The sequence below is a fragment of the Acinonyx jubatus genome, chromosome E4 (genome assembly GCF_027475565.1).
Source record: "Acinonyx jubatus isolate Ajub_Pintada_27869175 chromosome E4, VMU_Ajub_asm_v1.0, whole genome shotgun sequence".
Classification (NCBI taxonomy): domain Eukaryota; kingdom Metazoa; phylum Chordata; class Mammalia; order Carnivora; family Felidae; genus Acinonyx; species Acinonyx jubatus.
Window position 1 is genome coordinate 38004315 of NC_069395.1, and position 26624 is coordinate 38030938.

At 37.8% G+C, this 26624-nt stretch overlaps 2 protein-coding genes across 8 annotated transcripts in view; one reads left to right on the top strand and one right to left on the bottom strand.

Moving 5' to 3' along the window:
- Positions 1-4903, bottom strand: part of NSL1 (NSL1 component of MIS12 kinetochore complex) — a 40142-nt gene extending 35239 nt beyond the window's left edge. For all 4 annotated transcript variants that reach the window (XM_053209068.1, XM_053209067.1, XM_053209069.1 and 1 more), the window contains exons 1-2: positions 4628-4903; positions 874-949 (exon numbers count right to left, since the gene is read on the bottom strand). In XM_053209068.1, the coding sequence (XP_053065043.1) occupies positions 874-949; positions 4628-4861 (310 nt within the window). In that variant the 5' untranslated portion in view covers positions 4862-4903. The remainder of the gene's footprint in view (positions 1-873; positions 950-4627) is intronic.
- An 11-nt stretch (positions 4904-4914) lies between these two features.
- TATDN3 (TatD DNase domain containing 3) lies at positions 4915-25520 on the top strand. 4 transcript variants are annotated; one of them, XM_027074473.2, is made up of 10 exons: positions 4915-5084; positions 6577-6609; positions 7507-7580; positions 7798-7882; positions 12024-12086; positions 13212-13321; positions 13485-13540; positions 14857-14969; positions 22703-22777; positions 25301-25520. In XM_027074473.2, exons 1-10 carry the CDS (start codon positions 5019-5021, stop codon positions 25442-25444), a joined length of 819 nt encoding a protein of 272 aa, XP_026930274.1. In that variant the 5' UTR covers positions 4915-5018; the 3' UTR covers positions 25445-25520. The 4 variants fall into 4 exon arrangements, with proteins under 4 accessions (XP_026930274.1, XP_014918388.2, XP_014918389.2 ...); XM_015062902.3 differs by having other exon boundaries at positions 4917-5084; positions 22697-22777; XM_015062903.3 differs by having other exon boundaries at positions 4919-5084; positions 22700-22777.
- The last annotated feature ends 1104 nt before the right edge of the window (positions 25521-26624 follow it).

Consider the following 26624-nt stretch of genomic DNA (forward strand, 5'->3'; position numbering starts at 1 on the left):
ATAATCCCAAGGATTAGACATGAAATTTTCTGGGCAAAGTATTATCTTAACGTTGAGAAGAAAAATTATAACCACAGAGGTTACTTGATGGGCTTGCGATCAGCTCAAGAGTATAACTGGATCAAGTGATATCAAGCAGTGATACCAAGTTATGCTGGTCAGCATCTCTAACATCACTATGGGGAAAGACAAGACACTCTGACCCTCTTGTCAGGGTAGTCCTTCTCTCAGACATTGTTGGAAAATTCTGCCTCTCTTCCCACATAGATCATTCCTTTTCTACTAATTTTGTCCTTCCTACACTGACCACTTTCTATTAAAACTTTGATTTCTTCAGATACGTCAAAATCATTAGTTAGTACAATCAAATCTTCTTTGAAGAAAATAATCTGTCTTTAAGGAGGTTTCTCCTTATATTTACCTCATACTTTACATGGTACTCTTATAATTTAACTTCATACTTCTAAGGGTACTTCACTATCTACTCTAAGGATCGCCTGTAAAACTACAACTTGATTTATAAGGTATTAATCACAGAAATTCTCTGGGCCTGTTTTTTTTTTTTTTTTTTTGTCTGGAGATAGTTGTACAGTATTTTCCAGTAAACTATTAACAAGGGTACTTTCAAAGATTAATCAGATTCTTGTTGAGAATGCCAGATAGCATATATATAGAATCAAGGTACCTACTGTATTGTTTGCTTCAGATTTATGGCTTCCATAGTCTTTTAGATTCATTTCCTTCCCCCATCCCCCTAGTGAAGGAAATTTTTTAAATGGGACACTGAAAATGGGGATTAAAATTAGCATCTGAAATAAAGTTAGCTACAAAAATAACTCAGAAATGACACAAGGAAGAAGTTAATACACATACCCATAAAACTATCTGAAGCTTCCTGCCATGCTTGCCCATTAATGCTGACATTCTCTTGCACAGCTGATTCAAAGGTCTGAAATAAATTCACAATACTCAAGTCACTAAAAATAACTTTAAATATTGAATTAAAACATTATTCAAAATAAGAATTTCAGATTTGTAAATAATATCAAGAAAAGTAGATTAGCTTATTAGTATATTCTTTTCAATTAAGTACTATTCCATCAGTCATTGATTCTTTCTACATTTTAACTCTGATTTAGAGTCAGTTGAATCTCAAAGGTATAAGCACTACCTACATATGCTGCTAAATGAGCATCGGTGTTAACAACAGGGAAGAAATGCTTAAAAGATAGTGAAATTAATTTCTACTTCATAAAGGACTCTATTTTTTAGAGATGTACACTGAGATATACAGAGATGAAATGGCATGAGATCTGGAGTTTGCTTTAAATTAGGAAGTGTAGAGGCACCTGGGTGGCCAGTTGGTTGAGCATCTGACTTTGGCTAGGGTCAAGATCTCACAATTGGTGAGTTAGAGCCCCATGTCAGGCTCTCTGCTGTCAGCACACAGCCTGCTTTGGATCCTCTGTCCCCCTCTTTCCCTATCCCTCTCGTGCTTGCACACGTGCTCTCTCTTTCTCTCAAGATAAATAAACATTTAAAAACAAATATACAAAAATAAAATAAAATAGGAGGTGTAGGGGCACCTGGGTGGCCCAGTCAGTTGACTCTTGATTTCCACTCAGGTCATGATCTTGCAGTTTGTGAGTTTGAGCCCATCGGGCTCCTTGCTGACCCTGCAGGGCCTGCTTGGATTCTCTTTAAGCCCCTGCTGATATGTCCCTCTCAAAATAAATAAATAAACTTAAAAAACAATTTTTTTTAAATAATAAAAAGTAAAATAAAATAGGAAGTGTAATGGGGCACCTGGCTGGCTCATGTGACTATAGAGCATGTGACTCCTGATCTCACGGTTGTGAGTTCCAGCCCCGCTTTGGGTGTGGAAACTACTTAAAAAATAAATAAATAAAATAGGAAGTGTAACAAGATTTTGGTAACTGTTAAATTTGGTGATGGATACAAGGGTGTCCACTGTACTAGTCTGTTTTTTGTAAGGTTAAAAATGTGTACATTAAAAAATAAAGGACTAAAGGAATTTGATAGTACCATTAAAATTAAAACATTTTTTTTTCAATGTTTATTTATTTTTGGGACAGAGACAGAGCATGAACGGGGGAGGGGCAGAGAGAGAGAGGGAGACACAGAATCAGAAACAGGCTCCAGGCTCTGAGCCATCAGCCCAGAGCCTGACGCGGGGCTCGAACTCACGGACCGCGAGATCCTGACCTGGCTGAAGTCGGACGCTTAACCGACTGCGCCACCCAGGCGCCCCAGATACTACCATTAAAATTTTAAATGCACACTCCCTATTACCTAACAATTTCACTTCTAGCAAAGTATCCTAAAGAACTATTCCCAAAAAACATAAAAAATGCATTAGAAATATTTATGAAAGCAGTATTTGAAATTGTGAAACATTGAGGGGAAAATAAAATCTAATTCACAATTTGGAAAATGGTTAAATATACTATATCCATATCATGCAACACTTAAAAAGAATGAAGTGTATCTCTAAAAACCATTGCCAAATAATAAAGACATATTTGATAGAAAAAAAAAAAGCTAACCTGCTACATTAGCATGACACTATTAACGTAAAAAACAAAAAACTAAAACAACAAAGAGAGAGAGAGAGATGTAAAAACCATAAAAAGGTATAGACGGGGTGCCTGGGTGGCTCAGTCAGTTAAGCGTCTGCCTCCTGATTTGGGGCCAGATCATGATTCCACCATTGTGAGATCCAGACCCCAAAGAGCTCTGTGCCCAAAGTGTGGAGCCTGCTGGGATTCTCTCTCTCCCTCTCTCAAAAGTAAACAAATATTAACAAAAAAAGTGAGGGGGGTGCAGTATAGAAGGATTACACCCTCCAGGCCTTCCATAATAGTAAGTTACTTCCAGGAAGGAAGGGGGATAGGGGAGAGGAATTCAGACTTTTGTTTTATGCCTTTGTTACTATGAGAATGTATTTTACACATTTTGTATGAGTAAAAATAAGCATAAATCAAATAATGACTGATAATTATGGGTTAAATACACTTTAAAGATTTTATAAATTAAAATCCTTACTTTATACATGGTCATTCAAAGATTATCTCAGAACACAAACTGTAATACATTTCATTGCAAAATCATATCAATCTAATCTTTTTTTAAGTTTATTTGAGAGAGAGAGTGTAAGCGAGGGAGGGACAGAGAGAGGGAGAAAGAGAATCCCAAGCAGGGTCTGCATTGTCAGCACAGGGCCTGGTGCGGTGTTCGAACTTGCAAGCCCTGAAATTGTGACAGGAGCAGAAATCAAGTGTCAGAAGCTTGACTGACAGCTACCTGGTTGCCCCAATCCAATTTTTTTTTCGAATTTCCATTACTACATTATGTGGTTTTAGCTAAAGAGATATGTCAGCATACTTAAGCCTCTGCCTTTTACCTGCTCTTAATATAAAACACAATAAATTCCTTGGTAGTTTAAGTCTTCAAATCTTTATCTTCTAATTCACTTAATCATCCGTTAAATAAGGTATGATAGGTTAAGCCAAGCTCCTTTTTTTCTGTAAAGTAAATGTTCTAAGTACATTAGCACTTCCTAGAAAGGGACAAATTCTAAGATCATTATGCAATGAAACAGTCTTTCCCCAAAAACTACTAAAAAGGTCCTGAGGTATGTCTCTATTATCGTTCCCTTGCTTGCAAGAAGGTAGTAGCAGAACTACTCTACACAAAACTGGAACACAGAATCACTACCCAGGCACTGTTCCTTCCTTCTTCCATTTAACCTTTTTTTTTTTTTTTTTTTTTTTATTGTTTGCACTGTGGTCATTCACAGAGTGTGAATGAGTTTTTGAACTTTTTTCCCCCAACAGATAGACTGTGTGCTTCCTGAAGACAGGTGGTATCTATCCCTCAATCTGTTGTGTCTTTCCCCCCCAAAAAAAGCTTCTTCAGGGCTTTGCAAAATATGAGAAAGGAAGGGGAAATGTTTTGAGGGCCACTGAAGTTTATAATCAAGACCCCTTCCTTATCTACTTTAGACTTACAGAGAAAATGTTTTCGCGGACTTTACATGAAGTTCTGAAACAGGGAAATGGAAAGACCTAGTTTAGTGACTGACCGATTTCCAGGATTACCCTTTCCAAGAGTCTATGTCTGCACTGTCCAATAGGGGAGCCATCTGCCACTTTGTGGTTATTGAGGCCTTAAAATGTGGCTAGTCCGAAAGGAGATGAGCTTTAAATGTAAGACACCAGATTTGGAAAGTTTAGTACTACCAAAAGAATATGAAATTTCTCGTTCATTTTCTATTATATCAAGTTAAAACGGTATCTTGGATACAGATAGAGCGCGCTAAATGAAACATATCATTAAAGTTAATTTCACCTATTTTTTTCTTCCTTTAATTTCAAGTTACATACATAGCTCCTTGTATTTTTCTACTGGACAGCGCCGGCCTTAAGCGATTAACGATACCCGGCTGACACTAGCATCTATCTCGTCCCCTTGCGTTTCTCGGGCCGCTTCTACGCGAGCGGGCGGCACCGCTAACTTTGCGAAGCCCGGCGTAGGCCCCTTCTGAGCCCTCAGACGGTGCGGGTTAAGGGGATGATAAGACAAGAGATGGCTACTGGGCCCGTACCCACTGCACATCTCGCAGCGCAGGCTCCCGAATCTCCTCTGGCAGCGCGTCCCCAAGCTTTTCCACAACGCGGCCACACAGTTCTAGCATTTCCGTCACGGCCCGCTTCGAGGTGCAGCGCACCCGGAAGTCCTCTCGGGAGGTGGCGGCGACCGAAGCCCCGTCGTCCGCCCCGGCCACTGTCTCCACGTCCCTCGGAGGGGAAGGGACCACCAACACAGACGCCCGCGCCATTTCTCCTGTTTGAATCGCGGGCGGGAACTCTGGGAGCGGAAAGGCGGGGTCTCACTGGGGAAAGCAGCACGCGTCCGGCCGGAATCTCAACCCGCCGCTGCGGCAGCGTTCCGGCTGGTGCTCGGCGGACCAGTGGAGTGCTGCGCTGGCGGCGGCGATGGGGGCGGTGGGCGTAGGGTTGGTGGACTGTCACTGCCACCTCTCGGCCCCGGACTTTGACAGCGTATGTAAGGGCGAGGCCCTGCCCGTGGGAGCGGGGAGGCTCGCGGCCCTTTACCTTCAGATTGTTTTTGCTCTCCTCCCTTAAGACCAAGCCTCAAATCCTCCCAGGCCCGTTTATGGCCCGGAGTGACTTGCTCCCGGCTCCGTATTTAATCTCAGTCCTCATGATTTTTCTTTCTGATCCTGAATAGCGTTAAGCCCTCTGTCTCCACGTAGCTTTTATTTGCTCTTCCCGTTTGCTGGAGTGCTTTCCCCCTTCCTCCCCTTGGTCCGGCCGTTTATCCCACCCGCCTCGCAACTCCTGGCGGAGCCCCCAGTTTTCCTGGGAATTGTGTTTTCGGCACTTTCCCGCGCACTGTGTGTTCCAGTTCTAATGGGGAAGAGAAGCAAACAAAAGGACAGAACACACAAAATCAGAGTTGCAAAGTTGCACAGTTGCAAACTGCTCCATTGGGGATGAGAGGCTGATGATAGAGAAGGAAGAGCAGGGTGTCTTTTAGGGGGAAAACCTCTCAAGAGGGGGCACTTAAGTTGGAATTGCAAAGACAAAGAGTCGGCCAAGCAAGGAGTTGGGTGTACGGTGGTGTAAAAAGCAAGCAGGTTGCAGGCCCCAGACAGGATAGAACTTGGCACATTCAGCCTACAAAAAGGCTGGTGGAGCCCACTGAGCTAGAAAGAGAGGGGTGGAAACAAGACTGGTGAAGTAGGCCAGTAAGGACAATGTGGATCCAGTAAATGTTTTTTGTTTTTTGTTTTTTTAAGGGAGAGGGACAAATCTGATTTCCATTTTAAAAACCGTTTTGCTAATGTGTGGCAAATAGCAAGAGTGGAAGCTAGAAAACCCTAGCTTTTGGAGGCGTTTACTGTATGTAGACAGGAGACGATGGTGGTTGCAAGGGGGTTTGAGAGAAGCAGATGTTTGGCACATGTTGAAGCCTAATATCCTTCCAAGTGGAAATGTCATGTCTTTAAATGTCAGTCTTGGGTTCAGGAGAAAATAGGCTGGAGATCAAAATTGGGGACTCATTAGCATAATGGTATTAAAACCTGTGGATGAGATCACCCAAGGTATAGAGAGAGAGGAGCATAGGGTCCTGAAATCTGGCAGAGGAGAGAGAGCCAGCTAAGGAGACTGAAAAGTAGCAGCTAGTGGAGAGCGGTGTTTGCAGGAGTAGTATAGCAGAAGCCAAGAGTGGGAAATATTTCAGGAAAGAAGGAGTGAACAAGTGAGTTCTTAATGCTGCTGAAGGTAAAGTAAGAGGAGGATAGAGAAGTGTCCTTTATATTTCACAATAACAGTTTCTGTTTTAGTAGAGTGGGAACAGAAGCCAGATTTTAGGGAGAGACGAAGTAAACAGAAGGTGCATCACTATTGCTCTTCACATTCTGTTACACTGTTCCTTGCCTTTGTTGTCATTCTTTATGGTGCCTAACTACATTGCTATATATTATTTATTATCTGAAATAATTGTGATTACTTACGCTTGTTTTAGGATCTGGATGATGTTTTGGAGAAAGCCAAGAAAGTAAGTTGATATCTATCATTGCCTTTTGTTTTCCTATTAATTTCAAGCTAGAACAGCTTGAACTTTAGAGACAGTATGCTTATGTTGCTTTGTTAATAATAAGTAACATTAATTAACTGTTTACTATATGCCAGGCCCCGAGCTAAGCCCTTTCTTACATTGTCTCATTTAATGTTTCACAACATCCTTAGGAGGAAGCTACTATTTTGTAGCCAACCATTTGGTAGATGAGAAAACTCAGACCTAGAGATTAACCTATCCAAAGACACACTGCTAGTAACGTGATACAGATAAGATAGATAGTCTGGATCCAAAATAGGTTCCCGCAACTACAGTGCTTACCAGTTATATGGAACAGATTGGTCCATCTGTCAGTTCTGAAACTAGCTCTGGAGATCATGGAGAAATTACAAAAGTTTCCTGAGACATTTTTAATTTGTTTCAGAAAAAAAAATGACTAATTTTTGGAAGTATTTATGAAATTCATTATAACGACCACTTTATAGTCTTCCGTAAAAGTGATAGTCCGGAATGGTTGCCAATACATTTTACATACACAGCAATCATTCACTATGGCAGCTTAATTATGAGTTTGGAATTACACAGGCCTAATGATCTTTGGCGAGTTATTTGACTCCATCCAAAACTGTCTCCTGATCTATATAGTGGATTACAGTAGTGCCTACTTCATGGGGTTGTGTAGATTAAATGAGGTAATACTTATATTCACTGAACATAGTGCCTGAAACATAGTGAGTACCCAGTGATAGCCATCCTGATTATATTGATGGTGTGTGAGTGAGTAAGAATAACTAAAAGTACAGAAGACTTTAAATTTATCTTCAGTTATATTAAATGTGTATTGTTTGAGATTCTAACTATTCATTTTTGCTTCAGGCCAATGTTATGGCTCTTGTGGTGGTTGCTGAACATTCAGAAGAATTTGAGAAGATTATGCAGCTTTCAGAAAGGTGCTGCTTCTCTCATTAAGCATTTAAAGAGTTGCTAATAAGGATGCAGTTATGATGTCATATTTATAATATCAGAGATCATCCATTTTGAAAGAGAATAAGAAGAAAAAAAGTCACATCGATGTAGCCCTAAAAAATTCTTTCATACTTGTTCTTTAGAGTAGCATTGTTTACTAGTTTAATATTCCTGCTCTCTTAATTTGTTCTACATTTTTAGGTATAAGGGGTTTGTCCTGCCATGTTTGGGTGTTCACCCTGTGCAAGGAGTTTCACCAGAAGACCAAAGAAGTGTCACATTAAAGGTAACAGTCATATAAAACAAGAACCATAAAAAAAATGATACCTTTTTACTTTGTAATCCTCTTCTTTCTGACCTATATTCTAAGGCAATAATCCAGAAGAAGGAAATACTACCTTTCACATAGGTATTTGTTACAGCATTATTGTAATAGAGGAAAAAATGGAAACAGCCTAGAGGCTCAGAAATAAAAATTAATTTGTAGAATGTTAAATATACATACATACATATGGGATGCATGCGTGGAAAATGAGAATTATAAGGTTTATTTTATATTAGTGATGAAGAAAATATTTAACAGTATAATATAGGGAGAAAAGCAGGATACCAAATGGTTTATTTGCTAGGAGTGACATCCAAGGAAAAATATATTCTATAAGGAAAAGACTGGAGAGAAAAACACAGAAATGGTATTAGCTGTGATGATTGGGCAGAATTATAAGTGACTTGCTGTCACATTTTTTATCATGTTGTCCTATTGCTTTGGCAAAAAAGTGATAAAATATCCAGAAAAAGAAAGTCACAAATTCATAGATGTAGTATTGTAAGGGAGCAAATGAGCAGTGTCTTCTTGACCATTAAGCCATTTCTATAGGAATGCTCTGATCTATTAAGCTGTGTTGCTTTTATACCCTCTGTGAAAAAAATCCTACCTACAAGATCTCACTGACTCACAATAGCCAATGTGCCTTACATTTCAGACTTGTCTCCTGACTCAACATCAGGGTGATGCACAGTTCCTTAAATGCTTTATTACATAATGGAATTGATAGCCCCCCATTTTGAAGAAGTAAAGACTTTTTGTTACCTATGAATAAAGGAGGTTACAAGGTCTTTGATTTTTTATAATAGTGAATTTGTATTCTTACATTAGGATACGCCAGGTAGCTCTATTTATTTTGAAACAAAATTACTTTTAATTCACTTAAGGTAAAAATATATACTTGTCCTATAGCTCTCCTGAGTTGTTCTCCTGATATGATAGAATTAGCTAAATTGCCAAAGAGTTAAAATTCCAAAAATATTGGGGATCATAGCAAGATAGCATTTCTTTCGTTGGTCTTGAGATTTCTATTAATAGGCATTCATTTAGTTAGTCAACAAGTGTTTACTGAGCACCTACTGCATTTCAAGCACTCCTCCAAGCAGCATGGAGTGAAATCCCTCTCGTGGAGGCTAGATTCTAGATAGGGGCAGACAGACCATCAAAAATTAGATACACAAACAGGAAAACTTTAGGTAGCACTTAGTGCTTTAAAAACAATAAAACAAGATTACGTGATAGGGATTGTGGATGCTGGTTTTTAGATTGTAGTCAAGGAAAGCCTCTCTGAGGTGGTGATGTTAGAAATGCAACCTGAATGCTATGAAGGAATTGGCCCTGCAGAGAGAGGCATCCAAGTGTTGTAGGCAAAGGAAACAACCAAGCACGAATGTCCTAAGGTAGGAACAAGAAATAAAGTGCTGATGTGACTGGTGGCAAGGGGAAGTAACAGTGGTGAGGTCAGAGGGACTGGGCAGAGGTCACGTCGTAAGGGCCTTGGTGGATTTCATCAATTCAATGGGAGATTTAAGACAGGAGCAAAAGAGGAAGACAGAAGGAGCTAGGAGACTATTACAGAGAGAGAGACGGTGGTAGACTGGACCAGAGTGGTGGCAGCAGAGGTGAAAGGAGGTGGGTGGATTTGACATATTTTGGCACAGATGTAGAACTGATAGGACTGTTTAACTTATAAAAGTAGTTAAAATACCAACAATAGATGGGTAATTCTAGATTCTTAAAGCAGATATGAACTTAGGAAATCTCAGGATAGCCCTCTGAAAAACACCACAGATAAGCAGTTATTCCTATTTTACTCCTAGTGTGCTTGTCCATACCCTAGATTCATTTTCCCATATTGATTAAATTATAAGCCCCTAATATGTGGTACAAAGCTAGGTATGCAGTAAGCATTTATTAAGTTAATTTTGTTTATAAAATTAAAGTGGCCTAGCATCGCTTCCCGGCCTTTGGCTAAGATCAAGTGTAAAGTTGCCTAGATCACACAAATCTTCCAGCACATTACTGAATTAATTCATTCAATATATATTATTACCAGGCAGGGCTTGGACCCTGGAGACGCTTCAGGGAACCAAAATTCACTGTCTGCAATCTAGTGCCCCCTGCAAACAGGGCATGTGCTCTGCAGTTGGCTCTGGTCCCTTCTTGGCCCACTTCATTTGTGTTACACACCTGACCTGTTCTAAAGGTTCTGAAGACTAAACATTTTCTTTGATAAAAAATCTTTTGTAATTATTTAAAATCATTCAGAATAAATCTGCTCTCCTTCCCTTTTGCCCTTTGTCCCCTTTTTTCCTCCTCCCTCTTTTCTCTTTTTTTCTGTCAGCAGCATAGTAGGAACAGCATGGGCTTTGAAGTCAGAAAGGCCTGTCCTACTGGCTTCTGTGATCTGTGGCACTTTGCTAAGTCTTAATTCCCTCTTTTTTTTTTTTTTTTAAAAGAGGCTTCATGCCCAGCGCAGAGCCCAATATGGGGCTTGAACTCACAACCTTGTGATCAAGACCTGCACTGAGATCAAGAGTTGGTCACTTAACCCACTGAGCCGCCCAGATGCCCCACAATTTCCTCATTTGTAAACCATGAATAATTATACAATAGTAGTCCTAGTTATAGATAGAGGTTTAGGATTTTTGAAGCCCCATAATAGAACCATTAGCTATTAAGGAACTTGAGACCTTATGGAGGAAGTTGGAACAGAAATGAAGTCAGAAATAGATTTATGAATGTCTTTATAAAACTTTCTACATCTATTGAAATACTAGAGACCACACACACAAATACACACATGTATTAAGTTAGTAGTATGAATTATATTAATTTCTATTTACTATCCCTGACTTGCCAGAACTTCCAGACTATTTCGTGAGAAGTTGGAACAGTCTTATTATAAATTTGTTTTGTTTTTTTTCACAGATAATACATATTCCAAGAAGCACAATTTTTCCTATATCTGGTCTTCATCCAAACGTACACCTTCTTTCTAAGACTTTCCAAATATCAGCCATTTCCTGGGTAATCCCCAACTTTTCCAGTGCCTCTGAGCTTTCAAGACAGAGTAACTTGTATATTTGATATGGAAGAAACTTTGGATGACACTGTTTAACCTCCTCGGCTGTTGTCAGACGCCTTCTCTGGTGTCTAAGGTTTTATACTCTTAGCTCCTACAACAATGTTAATTCCTCTTCGTTGAGTCTACTAGAATGTATTTCTGAGGCCTTGATCTACTCTCTCCCTCATCCTTTCTGTCTCTAGAGGTAGAACTGTAAAATCTCCTGTTCCTTTACCATCTGTTTCACCTCCCTCTTCTTAATTCTTCTTTGTTCTGATTATCTTCAGTAGAATTCTTTGCAATTTACATATCCTGAGACTGAAACTCTCAAAGTAGTTTATAAGATATCTAGAAGCAAATTTTCCATATATGTATTTATTTGTCTTTCCCTTTTCTTACAAGGGAACTCTCACAGGGTGAATTCTCTTTAAATGGAAATAGTAATATCATGGAAACTAATAGTATACAGTTATTTCAGTAGTTGACAAAGAAGCATATGTGTGGTATTTAGTGTTTATGCTGTTGAATCTTTAGGGAAAAAATAGGCTAGGCATGACTGTAAAGACAGAAGAAATCAGTGAAAACAGTGCAGGAGGATGTATAGGATTGTCACTATGAAAAAACTAAAAAAACATCCTCAGAGGTGGACATACCACAGTGCACTCCCAAAAGCTCAATTACAAGGGTGACTACTTGTTGGCTTTCTTCTCTCTTGCTCAGCTATTCCAGGAGGAAATCCAAATCAGTCTTAAATGCCAGGGAATTCCTCTTAAATATTAGGAAGTGTTCTGGTGGAACTTTTCATTGAAAGTCTTGTTCTTGTAACCTGAATGAGTGTGGGATGTTTCTACTCAAATTTCCAAATAGTAGTATGTACCATTGTAGGATGACTATTAATACTTCTTCACTGGTTAAAGGTATTGAATGTATGTAAAGGATCCAGTATAGTACAGTGCCTGGCATATAAAATGTTTTTTTCTAAAGTATCAGTTCCCTTCCTCTTTATTTAAGCAAATTTACTTCTTTTTCTCCCAGGATTTGGATGTAGCTTTGCCCATTATGGAGAATTACAAGGATCGATTATTGGCAATTGGAGAGGTAACACCAAATAGCCGATCAAATGACTTCCAATCCAGACTTAAATATGATATATGAATATAATCTTTAATTCACTGTTGGTGGTTACAACTGACTTAGATAATTATCTTCACCCTATTTAGCTGAATGATAATTTGTCAGTACTTCCTCAAAAAGCAAAATAGCTTGCGGATAAAACAATAGAAACTTCACCATAGGCTTATGTTAATGAAAGAAAACTACTTTGTTAGCGTTTCTAATTATTTTCTTTTCCTTTTCTTAAATAGGGTCATCTCTGTGGTAGTTAACTTGGTGTATACTGACATTAACTAGGCTAGAGTTTGTAATTAAAAAACATTTTTATTATACAATTTACAGTTGTGAAACATTTTTATCACTTGGTAATAAACTCCACTTCTAATCAAAGATAAAACATAAGAGTAACACTTAAATTTAGAATATAGCAATGCGTGCCAAAATAGTGTCAAGGGAAACAGGCATTATAATCTTCCCTGTCCAATGTAGTAACCACATACAACTGTTCAGCACTTGAAATGTGACTGATCCAAACTGAGATGTGCTATAAATGTAAAATACACAGCATTTCAAAGTCTTAGTACGCAAAACAAGAATGTAAAATAACAATGATTTTTGATATTGATTTTGTATTGAAATAATAATATTACTATATAATAATGTTTTTGACATATTAATAGGATTAAAGTATATTATTAAAATTAATTTCACCTGATTCTTGTTAGTGTTTTTATTTTATTTTTTTAAAAATGTTTATTTATTTTTGAGAGAGAGAGAGGGAGCATAAGCAAGGGAGAGGCAGAGAAAGAGAGGGAAACACAGTCTGACGCAGGCTCTAGTCCCTGAGCTGTCTGCACAGAGCCTGATGCAGGTCTTAAACCCATGAACTGTGACATCATGACCTGAGCCGAAGTCGGACACTTAACCGACTGAGCCATCCTAGGTGCTCCTTGTTAGTGTTTTTAACAAGGCTACTAGAAACTGTAAAGTTCCGCATGTGGCTTGCATGTATGGCTCCCATCATGTTTCTTGGACAGCATGGCTCCATGGCATGTCTTATAGGTTCATTAAACCATAAACGTGTAAATCTGTTGTATTTTTCCATTACAGGTGGGACTAGATTTCTCCCCCAGATTTGCTGGCACTGATGGACAGAAGGAAGAGCAGCGACAAGTCCTAATCCGACAGGTCCAATTAGCCAAAAGATTAAATTTGCCTCTGTAGGTTAATTAATCATCTTTCTGTATTAATAGCTATGGAGCAAATTACATAATGATTCTCCTGAGATGGAGCTTTGCATTTCTTTTTCTCTGAATTGCTTTAATAGAACAAAATAATACTTACAGATTAAGTACCTAAAAAGAATTTTTTGTTGTTAAACAGAAATGTTCACTCACGCTCAGCTGGAAGACCCACCATCAGCCTCTTAAATGAGCAAGGTATTTAGGTTCCTGAGAGAAATGTGCCTAATATTTCACTTTGACAGTTCCAGTCCATGTTCTCACGGAATAAACCGTGTTTCACTTTGATTTCTTAAAGGGAGTGAAAATGGGGCAAGGGTGGAGGTGGAAACCAACTAAGGTGATTTTGCAAGTCGGTCTACTTCCAGGTGTGACTATGCCATTTAAAAGGCCAGCATAAAGCAAATGAAAACTTGGATCAAGTAATTTATATTCCCTAATTTAAAAATTAGCAGTTCTAATTTTTTAATCAGCTTAACCAGCTGATTAAAGACAGAGGAAAAAAACAGAGCAAAGATTTGTTACTGTTTTGCATGTTTTCTGGCTGCTGCTTCAGAAAAGGGTAATTATACAGGCTGTGGCCGTGATACATAAAATGCACTGTCAACTTCAGCTGCTTCTAAAGTAAAAGTATATCTTACAGAATTACTTTTCAGACTTTATAAAGTGCTATACACAGTAAGAAATATACTTTATTTTGAGTCGCAATATATACACATGTATACTTTTTTTGTAGTATGACTTTATTTCGAGACTTCGTATATGTGCATAAAGAAACCTGAGAAACGTTTAAGGAGCAGTATATTTATATGGTATATATAAATATGTGTGCATACATATATGCAGACACACACATACATATAAGCACATGCTGGTCAGTCGTGACTCACTAAATTGATTTCATAGTTCACTTAATAGTCGCAATCCACAAATGATCACACCTACTATTTGAAAAAAAACTGTATCAAATAGTAAAGTAAATGTAATTGCCTGCAGCTAGAAAGTATTGTATTTCTCAGTGATGAGAATCACCGGGATTACTAAAAATTACTGGGATTTTTAGGCAGGCTGAGTGGCCATCCTTTAAGAACTGAAAGTGATCTTGTGAAGCCAGCCCTGACTACAGAATCTCTCAGTCACTGATTCCCTGTCTCTTTCACAAGCATTCTTGCGAAGGATAATTTCACTGCTTAAAGACATAGTAGGAACAATAATTGTTCCTACTAGAATAATTTCCAAATGTCTAGAAAAGGTTTGATGATAAAGGATGTTTAGAAATTTGTTTAAAAAATTGTATTTCAATTTTATTCCGAAGATTAACAACGTGCTGTATTTTTATTGTACTGTTTGAACACTGTACATTTACCCGTTAGAAGTCCTAGAACCTCATCCTTATGTCCTAGTGATCAACATTTACTTAAAATTTACAATCTATGTTGCCCAATTTGATTAGTGGAAAAACTTCTCATTAAGGAAATGAAAGGAAACTCTAGCTTATCATTAACCTTTGACAGGTGCTGACAAAGTGCTTCTGCATGCATTTGATGGCCGGCCATCTGTAGCCATGGAAGGAGTAAGAGCTGGGTACTTCTTCTCAATTCCTCCTTCTATCATAAGAAGTGGACAGGTAAGTTCTTTCATTAAGCCTCAATTTCTGCTTTGTGAAATACACTTTAAAATACGAGCTTTTATTACACACTTGTAATACTTATTCTGGTTACATTACAAAAATTAATCATAGGTCCCTACCGCACACTGACATGAAAATTAACTCAAAAATGGATCAAAGACATAAACACAAGAGCTAAATCTATAAAATTATTAGAAGAAAACAGATCAAAATCTTTATAACCTTGGAATTGGCAATGGTTTCTTAGATATGACACCAAAAGCACAAGCAGTCGAAAGAATAGACTTCACCAAAATTTAAAACTTCCGCAGTAAAACAATTCTTGTACTTTTTATACTAGAAGAGATACTATCGAGAAAGTGAAAAGATAACCTATAGAATGGGAAAAAGTATTTGCAAATTATATCTGATAAGGGTTTAGTGTCCAGAGTATATAAAACACCATTACTACTCACCAATTAGAAAAAAAATAGGTGTGCCTGGGTGCTCAGTCCATTGAGCGTCCAACCCTTGATTTCAGCTCAGGTCACGAACCCAGGGTTGTGGGACCGAGCCCTGTGTCAGGCTCTGCACTGGGCACAGAGCCTGCTTGGGATTCTCTCTTTCCCTCTTTCTCTGCCCCTTTCCTGTTCATGCTCTTGCTCTCGCTCTCTCTCTCTCAAAAAAAATAAATAAATAATAAATAGGCAAATAACCCAGTTTAAAAATGGACGAAGGATTTAAGTAGATTTTCTCCAGAAGACATACAAATGGTCATAAGGACATGAAAAGACATTAGCCAAAAAGAAAGCACAAATCAAGGGTACTATGCAGTACCACTTCACACCTACTCGGTTTGACAGTTTCTCAAAAAATTAAACACAGTTAACATATGACCCAGCAATTCCACTCCTTGGTAGATACCCAAGAGAAATGAAAACATATATCCACACACAAACTTGTACATGAATGTTCACAGCAGCAGGATTCATAATTGCCAAAAACTAGAAACAACCCAAATGTCCATCAGCCGAGGAGTGGATAAACAAAATGTGGTGTGCCCATATAATGGAATATTATTCAATCATAAAAAGAATTGAAGTGCTCATTCCTGCTAAAACATGGAATGAACCTTGAAAACATTATGCTAAGAAAAAAGCCAGACACAAAAGAACACATATCATTCCATTTATATGAACTGTCCAGACTAGGCAAATTTCACAGAGGCTGAAAGTAGACTAATGATCGCTACTAATCATTAGTGACTACTAATAATGGGTAAAGGGTGTCTTTCTGGGGTGACGAAAAGTTCTGGAATTACATACTGCTGATGGTTGTACCACCTTGTGAATATAGTAAAAACCATTGAAATGTATACTTTTATTTTATTTAAAAAAAAATTGTTTTAATGTTTATTTATTTTTGAGAGAGACAGAGAGTGAGCAGGGGAGGGGCAGAGAGAGGGAGACATAGAATCTGAAGCAGACTCCAGGCTCTGAGCTGTGAGCACAGAGCCTGACGCGGGACTCGAACTCACAGACCACAAGATCGTGATCTGAGCCGAAGTCGGACACTCAACTGACAGAGGTACCCAGACGCCCCTGAAATGTATACTTTTAAAGAATGAATATTATGGTATGTGAATTGTATCAATTAAAAATGCAACAAAACCTAATTTAGGTAATTTACCATATTTTTAGACACTCTTTTTTTTTTTATATTCTATTGTCTTTGATACTGAGGTGCATGTTACAGTCAATGGCACCTTAAATTCTGTGAAATACAGTACATTGTCTACCAGTATTCAGAACTAATGTAAGTAAAGAGTATAGAATTGAGGTATAGCCAAGATTTTTTAAAAATATCTCCAAGGGGCATCTGGATGGCTAATTGGTTAAGCATCCAACTCTTGACTTCAGCTCAGGTCATGATCCCAGCGTTGTGGGATCAAGCCCCACATCGGGCTCCACACTGCCTGCATGGAGCCTGCTTATGATTCTTTCTGTCTCTCCTTCTGCTCCCTCCCTTGCTCCCTCTCTCTCTAAAATAAAATAAAATTAAAAAAAAATCTCCAGTAACAATTATTTATGTTTTATTATTTTTTGAATTGTAGTTTTTAAAATCAGGTTTATTGAGAAATATACCTATTGTGATTTGCCTTTTTTACATACACACTTCTAATGGTTTTAACAAAGGTGTACTACCACCACATTCAAGATACAGAGTATTTCCATCATCCCAAAAAGTTGGTTCATGCACCTTTCTAGTAAATTCCTCCTTCCACCCCCAATCCTGGCAACCACTGATTTCTGTCCCTATGGTTTTACCTATTCTAGAATGTGATCTAAATGAAATAATTCATGTAAGCTTTTGGATCTGGCTTATTTTACTTAATGCTTTTGGATTCATCCATGTTGTTGCATATATGAGTAGTCTATTTTGTATATGTAGTTTATTTTGATTGCATGTGGATTTTCCAGTGACTACCCATTTACCAGTTGATAAACATTTAGATTGTTTCCAGTTTCACACTATTATGGATAGAGCTGATATAGACATTAACATACAGATCTTTGTTTGGACATATATTTTCATTTCTTCTGTGTTAAAACCTAGAGGTGCTATTGCTGAGTCATAAGGTTAAGTGTATGTTTACCTTATTAAGAAACTGTCAAACTGACTTCCAATTGGCTGTCCCATTTTTGATTCTCAACAGCAGTAAGCCAAAGTCTTGGTTCTGCATCCTTACTAGTACTTGGTGTTGTCATTTGTTTTAGCTATTCTGATAACGTGCATAACCATCTCTCGTGGTTTCCATTGCATTTCCTCAATTAATGATGTTTAAAATTTATGTTCCATGCTGACAGTGCAGAGCCTGCTTGGGATTCTCTCTCACTCCCTCTCCCTCAGTCTCCTTCTCTTTGTGTCCCTCCCTCACTCGTGCTCTCTCTCAAATAAAAAGTTTTAAAAAATTTAAAAGCACATCTTTGCAGGGGTGCCTAGGTGGCCCAGTCAGTACAGCATGTGACTCTTCATCTCAGAGTTGTGAGCCCCACATTGGGTGTAAAGATTACTTAGAAATAAAATGTTTTAAAAAATTTAAAATAAAAGCACATCATTTCATGTGCTTATTTAACATCCATACATCCACGTCTCTTCTTTGGTAAAATTTCATTCACGTATTTTGCACCTTTTTATTTGGTTTGTTTTTTATTGTTGAGTTGGCGAAGGTCTTTATATATTCTGGATGCAAGTCCTTTATCTGCTAAGTGTTTTGCAAATGTCTTCTCTCATTTTCTCGCAAATATATTCTTTTATTTTCTCTAGTGTCTTTCAAAGGGAAGTTCGTTATTTTGATGAGCTTCAGTTACTATTTTTCTTCTAGGATTTGCGCTCTTAGGATCATATCTAAGAAATCTATCTAACCCAAGGTCAAAAAGATTTTCTCTTATGTTTTCTTCTAGAAGACTTACAGATTTAGTTTTACATTTAGATTTGTGATCTATTTTGTATATGTTGTGAAGTATGAGGCAAGATTCACTATTTTGCCTATAGATATCTGGTTCTGGTATAATTTGCTGGAAAGATGATCCTTTCTTCCTAAAACTACTTTGGCACTGTAAAAAAATTAATTGACTGTATATCTGGATCTACTTCTCATTTTTCAATTCTGTTCCATTGATGCATATGTCTGTTCATATGCCGATATCACACAACCGTGATTATGTTAGATTTATAGTAAGTTTTGAAATCAGGTAGTGTGAGTATGCTGCAATAAAGCAAATATCACAATAAAGCTGTGTCTCAACAGTGGGCTTAGTAATTATTAAATCCCATTGTAAACAGATGTGCTGTCATCCAAGCTTTGTTGTTCCATTTATAGAGCACAAGCAGAATAAATTTAGCATTATTCTTAAGGGCTCTAAGATTTTTAGAATGGTAAGTAAACATAAAAGTCACCAGCTGCATTAGCACCTAACAAGAAAGTCAGCCTGTCCTTTGAATTTTGGGAGCCAGGCATTGACTTTTTCTCTCTAGCTGTGAAGGTCCTAGATGGCATCTTCTTCCAATAGAAGGCTGTTCTGTCTACACTGAAAATCTGTTTTACAGCGTAGCCACCTTCCTGAATTCTCTGAGCTGGATCTTCTGGAGAACTTGCTGCAGCTTCCATGTCAGCACTTGCTGCTCCACCTTGCACTTCCATGTTTTGGAGATGGTGTCTTTCCTTAAACCTCATGGACCAACCTCTGCTGATTTCAGCATTTACTTCTGCAGCTTCCTCGCCTCTTTCAGCTTTCAGCGAATTAAAGGGCTTTGCTCTGGATTGGGCTTTGGCATAAGGGAATGTTGTGGCTGGTTTCATCTCCTCTCCAGGACACGCAAACTTTCTCCATATCAGCAATAAGGTGTTTCACTTTCTTATCACTTGTGTGTTCACGGGAGCAGCACTTTTCATTTCCTCCAAGAACGTTTTCTTTGCATTCGCAACGGCTAACTGGCGCAAGAGACCTCACTTTCTGCCTGTCTCGGCTTTCCTCACCAAGCTTAATCGTATCTAGCTTTTGATTTAAAATGAGAGCTATGTGATTCTTCCTTTCCCTTGAACACTTAAAGGCCATTGTAGGGTGATTAATTGGCCTAATTTCAGTATTGTATGTCTCAGGGAGTAGGGAGGCCTGGGGAGAGAGGGAGAGAGAGACAAGGAAATGGCTGGTGGGTGGACATACACATTTATCAGTTACATGTACTGTCTTGTATAGGCACAGTTCGCGGTGCCACAAAGCAGTTACAATAGTAACATCAGAGGTCTCTGGTCACATATCAGCATAACAGATATAATAACAATGAAGATGTTTGGGATATTGCAAGAATCACCAAAATGTGAGACAGTGACACAAACTGAGTAAATGCTTTTGGAAAAGTGGCGCTGATAGACTTGCTAGATACAGGGTTGCTGTAAACCTTCAATTTGTAAAAAGAAAAAAACAAAAACAAAGCCTCGATATCTGTGAAACACAGTAAAGCAAGGTGTGCCTATATATTATCCTTTTTACAGTTAAAGTATAGTTTATAGTTAAGTTTCAGATTATTTATTTAAAATCTTCCCTGTTTTCTAATATAAACCTTTAATGCTATAGTTGCATTAGCACTAACCAGTTCTTATAGTTACAATCCACAAATTTTGATGGATGCTGTATTTTCACTTTCTTTCAGCTTGAAATATTTTCTAATTTACCTTGTGACTTCCTCTTTGACCATACTGATCATTTCAAAGTGTGTTGCTTAATTTCCAAATACTTAGGAATTTTCCTGATAACTTTGTTATTAGGATCTGATCGCTAATTCTATGTGTTCAGGAAACATACATTATGTAATTTTAATTCTTCCAAATTAGTTGAGGGGGCGCCTGGATGCCTCAGTCAGTTAAATGTCTGACTTCAGCTCAGGTCATGATATCACAGTTTGAGAGTTTGAGCCCCACATCAGGCTCTGTGCTGACGACTTGGAGCCTGGAGGCTGCTTCGGATTCTGTGTCTCCTCTCTCTGCCCCTCCCTCCCCTCCCATCCCCTCAAAAATAAATAAACATTGAAAAAAAATTTTTTTAATAAAATAAATTAGTTGAGGCTTAGTGGCCCAGAATATGGTCGGTCTTGGTAAATAGAACATACATAACTTGAAAAGAATGTGTATTCTGCTACTGGGGGATGGAGTGTTCTAAAATGTCAGTTAGGTCAAGTTAATTGATAGTTCAAGATTATTTTTATTTCTCCTATTTTTATCAAGTGTGGAAAAATTTCCTATTTGGTAATAATTTTTAGCTGTATCATTTCTTTTCCAAAACAAAAATACTATTTTTTCTAATTTTAAAGACAGTATATGTACATTATAGAAAATTGAAAGACTTCAGAAAAGAACAAATTTCAAGTCAGCCTAAATCCTACCACTCAAAGATAATCATTGATAACATTGATTCAGATCAATTCTTAGTCTTTTTGTTTTGAGTCAGCTTCATGGATATTAGTGTCTATAAATATTGATCTACTTCATCTTTAAAGTGTGTAATATTTCACACTATGGATGTATCATAATTTATTTAATCATTACTGTAAGTAAAGATTAGGTCATTTCTAGTTTTTCACTGTTAATAAACAGTGCTTCAGTACTCAGCTATAAAAAAGAATGCATTCTTGCCATTTGCAACAGTATGGATGGACCTACAAGGTATTATGCTAAAGGAAATAAATCAGACAGAAAAAGATAAATACCATATGATTTTACTTCTGTGTGGAATCTAAAAAAAGAAACAAATGAACAAATAAAACCAAACAGACTCATAAGAGAACTAGTGGTTGCCAGAGAGGAAGGGAGCGGGGAAATGGGCAAAGTAGGTGAAGGAGATTAAGAGGTACAGACTTTCAGTTACAAAATAAGTCATGGAGTTGAAAAGTACAGCACAGGGAATATAGTCAATACTATTGTAATAATCTTGTATGGTGACAGTATTAGGGTAACACTTAGTAATGTAAGTATTTATCAAATCACTATGTTGTACACCTGAAACTAATATAATATTGCATGTCAACTATACTTCAATTTAAAGTACTTCAGCGGATGGGGCACCTGGGTGGCTCAGTCGGTTAAGCATCCGACTTCTACTCAGGTTGTGATCTCACAGTCATGAGTTTGAGCCCCGTATCGGGCTCTGTGCTGATAGCCTGGAGCCTGCTTTGGATTCTGGGTCTCCCTTTCTGTCTCTCTCTGCCCCTACCCTGCTCATGCTTTGTCTGTCTGTGTCTCTCAAAAGTAATAAATGAACATTAAAAAACATTTTAAGGTACTTCAGTGGATACCTTTGTACATCCACAAATACACGTGCACATTTGTGCAGTATTTCCTATAAATGGAATCATTGAGGAAAAGGGATACATTTTTAAATTTTTGGTTAGACTGTCACATTTCCTTAAAGGAAGTTTATGACAGTTTAGCGTTTATCTACCAATAGTGCATAATATTTCAATGCTTTTTGAAATTTTAATCTTAAAATACTTTATTTTAACCATGTTTCATTTTGTATCATCTGTTGCCCATCTTTTACTTTTTTTACTTTTTTTTCGTTTGGGTATAGTTGACACACAATGTTACATTAGTTTCAGGTGTACAACATAGTGATTCACTTCCCATTTTTACTTTAAAAGTGCAGTGGCAGCAAGAGAATTCTGTTCTTGCTTTAAAACTCATGAAGTTCATTACAGTCCTTGTAATCCAGACAGAAAATCATAAACAGGAAAATAAAGCCATCTCCTACCCAATCTGAAACTTTAAATATGCACATGAATTGAATTGGTAAACGCAAAGCCTTGAGTGACTCACAGCGAATAGTAGGAGCAAACACTGAGCGTGGTGGGTGGTGGTGGTGGAGACACCACAGAAGTCTCTTCCTTGGGTCTCCCTTGGGCGTGTGATACCAGATGTTTGGCTTTCTTGCTGCGTGTGCTTCATTTTTGGCTATTGGTTACTACTGCTTGGGTCCCTGGAGGTTTTGGATAATTTGGGGCAATGAATGTTTCTGTTTAAATCTATCAGTTGGTAGTAGAAGGATGAGAACACAGTGAACAATTATTGATTGAATAGGAAAGCATGAATTTTAGGTTCCTGGAGAGTAGGATGCATTGGTATATGGGTTTAGTGCACCTTTTTTATCTTTATGGCTCATGTTTTAAACTGGCTCTGTCTTTTCTCCAAAAAGCAGAAACTTGTGAAACAGTTGCCTTTAACTTCAATTTGCTTAGAAACAGATTCACCTGCACTAGGACCAGAAAAACAGGTAAATGGTTATCTAAAATCTACATTATTTAGATTGTCTCTTTCTTTTGAGCTATTTTCAGTTGAGCCGTGTGTCTCATTACAGTGTAAATACAGTGGAATCCTATTTTAATGCTAGGTTGAGAGATTTTATTAATTATATAGCTCTTGTGCTCCAGCACATATTATTGGATATCAGCCATGTCTTAATGTATGTAATAATGAGAGCCAGACAAGTACAGTAAAAAGTTCAGTATCTAGAGTCAGAAAGACCTGGATTCAAGTCCTGTCTCTGCTACCCACTAGCTGTGTGACTTTGGGCAAGTTGCTTAATCTCTTTGAAAGTGTGTCCTCGTTTACAAAATGTGGGCAAAATAGTAATAAAATACTTGAGAATATTACAGTGAGTATTAAATGAAATAATGTATATGAATGTCCAGCAGCGTCTGGTTTATAGTAGATGTTCAAGAAATGTTTCTTTTTCTTCTGTCAATTAGCGTGTTACAATGAGGCTCTGTTTCTTTCAGTACAAATATTGATGTAATCATAGATTTATTGATGTGATCTTTGCTGTACATTTTATTGTAGGCCACAAAATGTCATATTTTAAGTATTGCTACCTTTTAAAATTGTAACTGAAAGGAAGCCAGAGTATCTGCTCTGTTTGCTTTGGACACCACCTGTTGCATTGACCTCCGAGTGTGGCTTACTGAGTGCCCTTGACTGCCCATCACATCTGTGTCTCCATGCCTACCAGGTTCAGAGGACTGGCACTCAAGACTCAGAAGTTTGGGAGCAGTAGTGATGTGATTTTTAATAAACTATGATTATTTACGATTGCAATGTGACTTTTGCTAATCAAAGTCCAATTAGTTACATATCTGTGTAAGTTGGCTCTTTAAAGAATATAGAAGACAGAGGAATGAGGAAATAGACGATCACAACTCCAGTTATTTTTTTGTTTGGGTATAGGACAAGATGGTACAGAATTGCTTTCCTGGTTAGCGTATACTAGAAGGAACAGAACGTAGCATTTTCCCCCTAAACAGAAATGAATTTCAAATGCTGTTCTAACTCAGTTTATATTTGCCTCTAGCTGATTTGTCAAAAATTCTGGGTTTCCGGCATAGAGCCTTGTGCATAGCAGGTACTCAGAAATATCTGTTGAATAAATGAATTTTGTAGCTGGATATACTTTTTGCTAAGTAAAGTGCATTTGTTTAGAAAATCAGAAAGCACAGAAAATCATAAACAAGAAAATAGAACCATGTACTACTGAAAAGTGATCACTAGAGAGCAGTGGCTACGAGCATAAACCCTGATACCAGATTTCTCAGGTTTAAACCTCAACCAGCCTACAAACCAGCCATTTAGGATTCCTTCTTATCTATAAAAAAAAGTGACGCTAATAAAGCAGATAATAATAGTACCTATCTCATAGAGTTACTTTGAGGAATAAATGAGAAATCCTATGAAAAGTTTACAACAAAATCTTGCCTACAATAAGCACTAATAAATGTTAGTTTTTATGTCCTTCCAGCCTTCTTAATATCCATATATGTACATATATATTTTTCATAAAAATAAGAATAGCCTGAATTTCATAACTTGCTTTATCTGGTAAACATCTGTATATGTCAGTATGCTTTTCCTCATCATGTTTAATAACTGTGTAATATTCCAGTATGTGAACATACCATAATATCTGTAACTTGATATTGTTATTTACATTGTTTCCAACACAGCATGATAAACAACATGATGAACATCCTTGAGCAAAAATCTTGGTGCATATTTTTCATTGTTTTTTTAGGCTAATTATCAAGGTGGTTTTTTTTTTTTTTAACAGTTATCTTATTCCCCTGAGTATTATCATCCTGAGTAGAAAACATAATAATAATTTGTAAAATCTGAGTGCTACTGATTATAGATACACCACTGTTTTGTAACAACTAAGAAAGAAAAATCACTGACAATTATGCTATGACATGCCATCGAATGTAAGTAAAACCAGTATCAATTTCAGAGATATTAAACATCTTAGAATCAGTGAAATACCAGTACGTAATCTATTTATTCTTCCAGACACACAGTAGCAATTCTTGAATCCAACTGTAATAAACCTGTGAGGTGAAGAGGCCAGGCAGCAGAGCAGTGACCTTTACAACCTAGTCACTTATACAACAGACCAAAGCACAGTTAATGCATCACACAGGCAGGTCACCAAGTGTTCACCACCTGCAGACTGCTTTATGTGCTGGGCCCTGGGCCTCAGTGTTAATACCCGAGGACTCTTTTCAAGAACGACATCGACTTACAGTCAACATTGTACAGGCCAATGTTGTGGCTGTAGCTTTTAAGCTGAAGTTCAGGGCCTTCTCCCCAGCCTTGCATCACCTCCACTGCCATTAAGAAAAGAAAAAAAACAAAAACAAAAACCTCACTGGCTTTTACCAACTCACTTTGTTCTGCTCTATCTATGGTCTCTAAGATTGCTTCCCTTGAGTGTCATGTCTGATTCACTGTCTGCTTTGTTCTGTTTCAGGTACGAAATGAACCCCAAAACATTTCCATTTCAGCAGAATATATTGCCCAGGTGAAGGGGATCTCAGTGGAAGAAGTTATAGAAGTGACAACACAGAATGCATTGAAACTATTCCCCAAGCTTCGGCAGCTGCTCCAGAAGTAGCTTCAAAACCAAATGTGCTGCAGGGAGCAGCATCCGAGAGAAAGAAATGTTCCGATTAAAACTGAGGGTTGATGGGGGGTGGGAGGGAAGGGAGGGTGGGTGATGGGTATTGAGGAGGGCACCTTTTGGGATGAGCACTGGGTGTTGTATGGAAACCAATTTGACAATAAACTTCATATATTGAAAAAAAAAAAAAAAGAAATGTTCCGATTAAGAGTCTGAACTAGGGGCACCCAGGTGGACACCCAGTCAATTAAGCATCTGACTTCGGCTCAGGTCGTGATCTCACAGTTTGTGGCTTCGAGCCCTGTGTCGGGCTCTGTGATGACATCTCAGAGCCTGGAACCTGCTTCAGATTCTGTGTCTCCCTCTCTCTGTTCCTCTCCACTCATGCTCTGTCTGTCTCTGTCTCTCAAAAATAAATAAACGTTAAAAAAAAAAAAGAGTCTGAACTGAAGAAGCCATTATATAAAGGTATAGAAGATTATAATTTTGGAGAAGATATTTCTCCTCAAACTGGGCTTGGATCCTGAAACCCTGGGTTCTGATTCCACTTGGTGCTTCTTTTTAATTATTGGGGCCCTAGCAGGACATTGGGAAACACCACTGCTTCTTACCTTCCCCATTAAGTAGAACCACCAGATGAACCGAAACCATTTCTTCTGGCAAGGGTGGTTCCCACAGGTAAGATGTGAGTGCTACCGCGGTGGCTAAAGTTTGATCCTTCACCGCCTGTTATATTTCCCATAGGATTTATCTGGTGAAAGGAGATCTAGTTTTTTATACTGCCAGAAATCTCTTTTTTCTGGGTTTGTAAAATTGAATTGTCAGGACTTTGAATTACTTCTTTTTAAGAAAGAAATGTATAGGTTCTTATATTGATCTTAGACCTTGACGTGTGAGGCGAATGGTGTGTCTAATCACCATTAAATACTAAGCCCCAAAGGTTAGGTAGTAACTAAGTTTAAGATCCAATCTGAATTTTGTCACATGTTTAAAATGTACATAGGTTTGTGAAAAATGTATCTATTTTTGCATGTAGTGATATTTTTATATTTTTAAGTTTTAAAAATCGTGGCTGCAAAGAGTTTTGTGGATGGATTGGTGGGGATGTATGCAATGTCCCCACCATCATACATAATGAATGTACATAATGTCATTAAACTATACACTTAGAAGT

Bases quoted from the DNA above. Each gene is read 5' to 3' on its own strand.
- TATDN3 (XM_015062902.3), top strand. From the start codon at position 5,019: ATGGGGGCGGTGGGCGTAGGGTTGGTGGACTGTCACTGCCACCTCTCG. The intron at 5,085-6,576 runs GTATGTAAGGGC...CGCTTGTTTTAG, and splicing joins CGGCCCCGGACTTTGACAGC to GATCTGGATGATGTTTTGGA. The intron at 14,970-22,696 runs GTAAGTTCTTTC...CTTTTCTCCAAA, and splicing joins CTATCATAAGAAGTGGACAG to AAGCAGAAACTTGTGAAACA.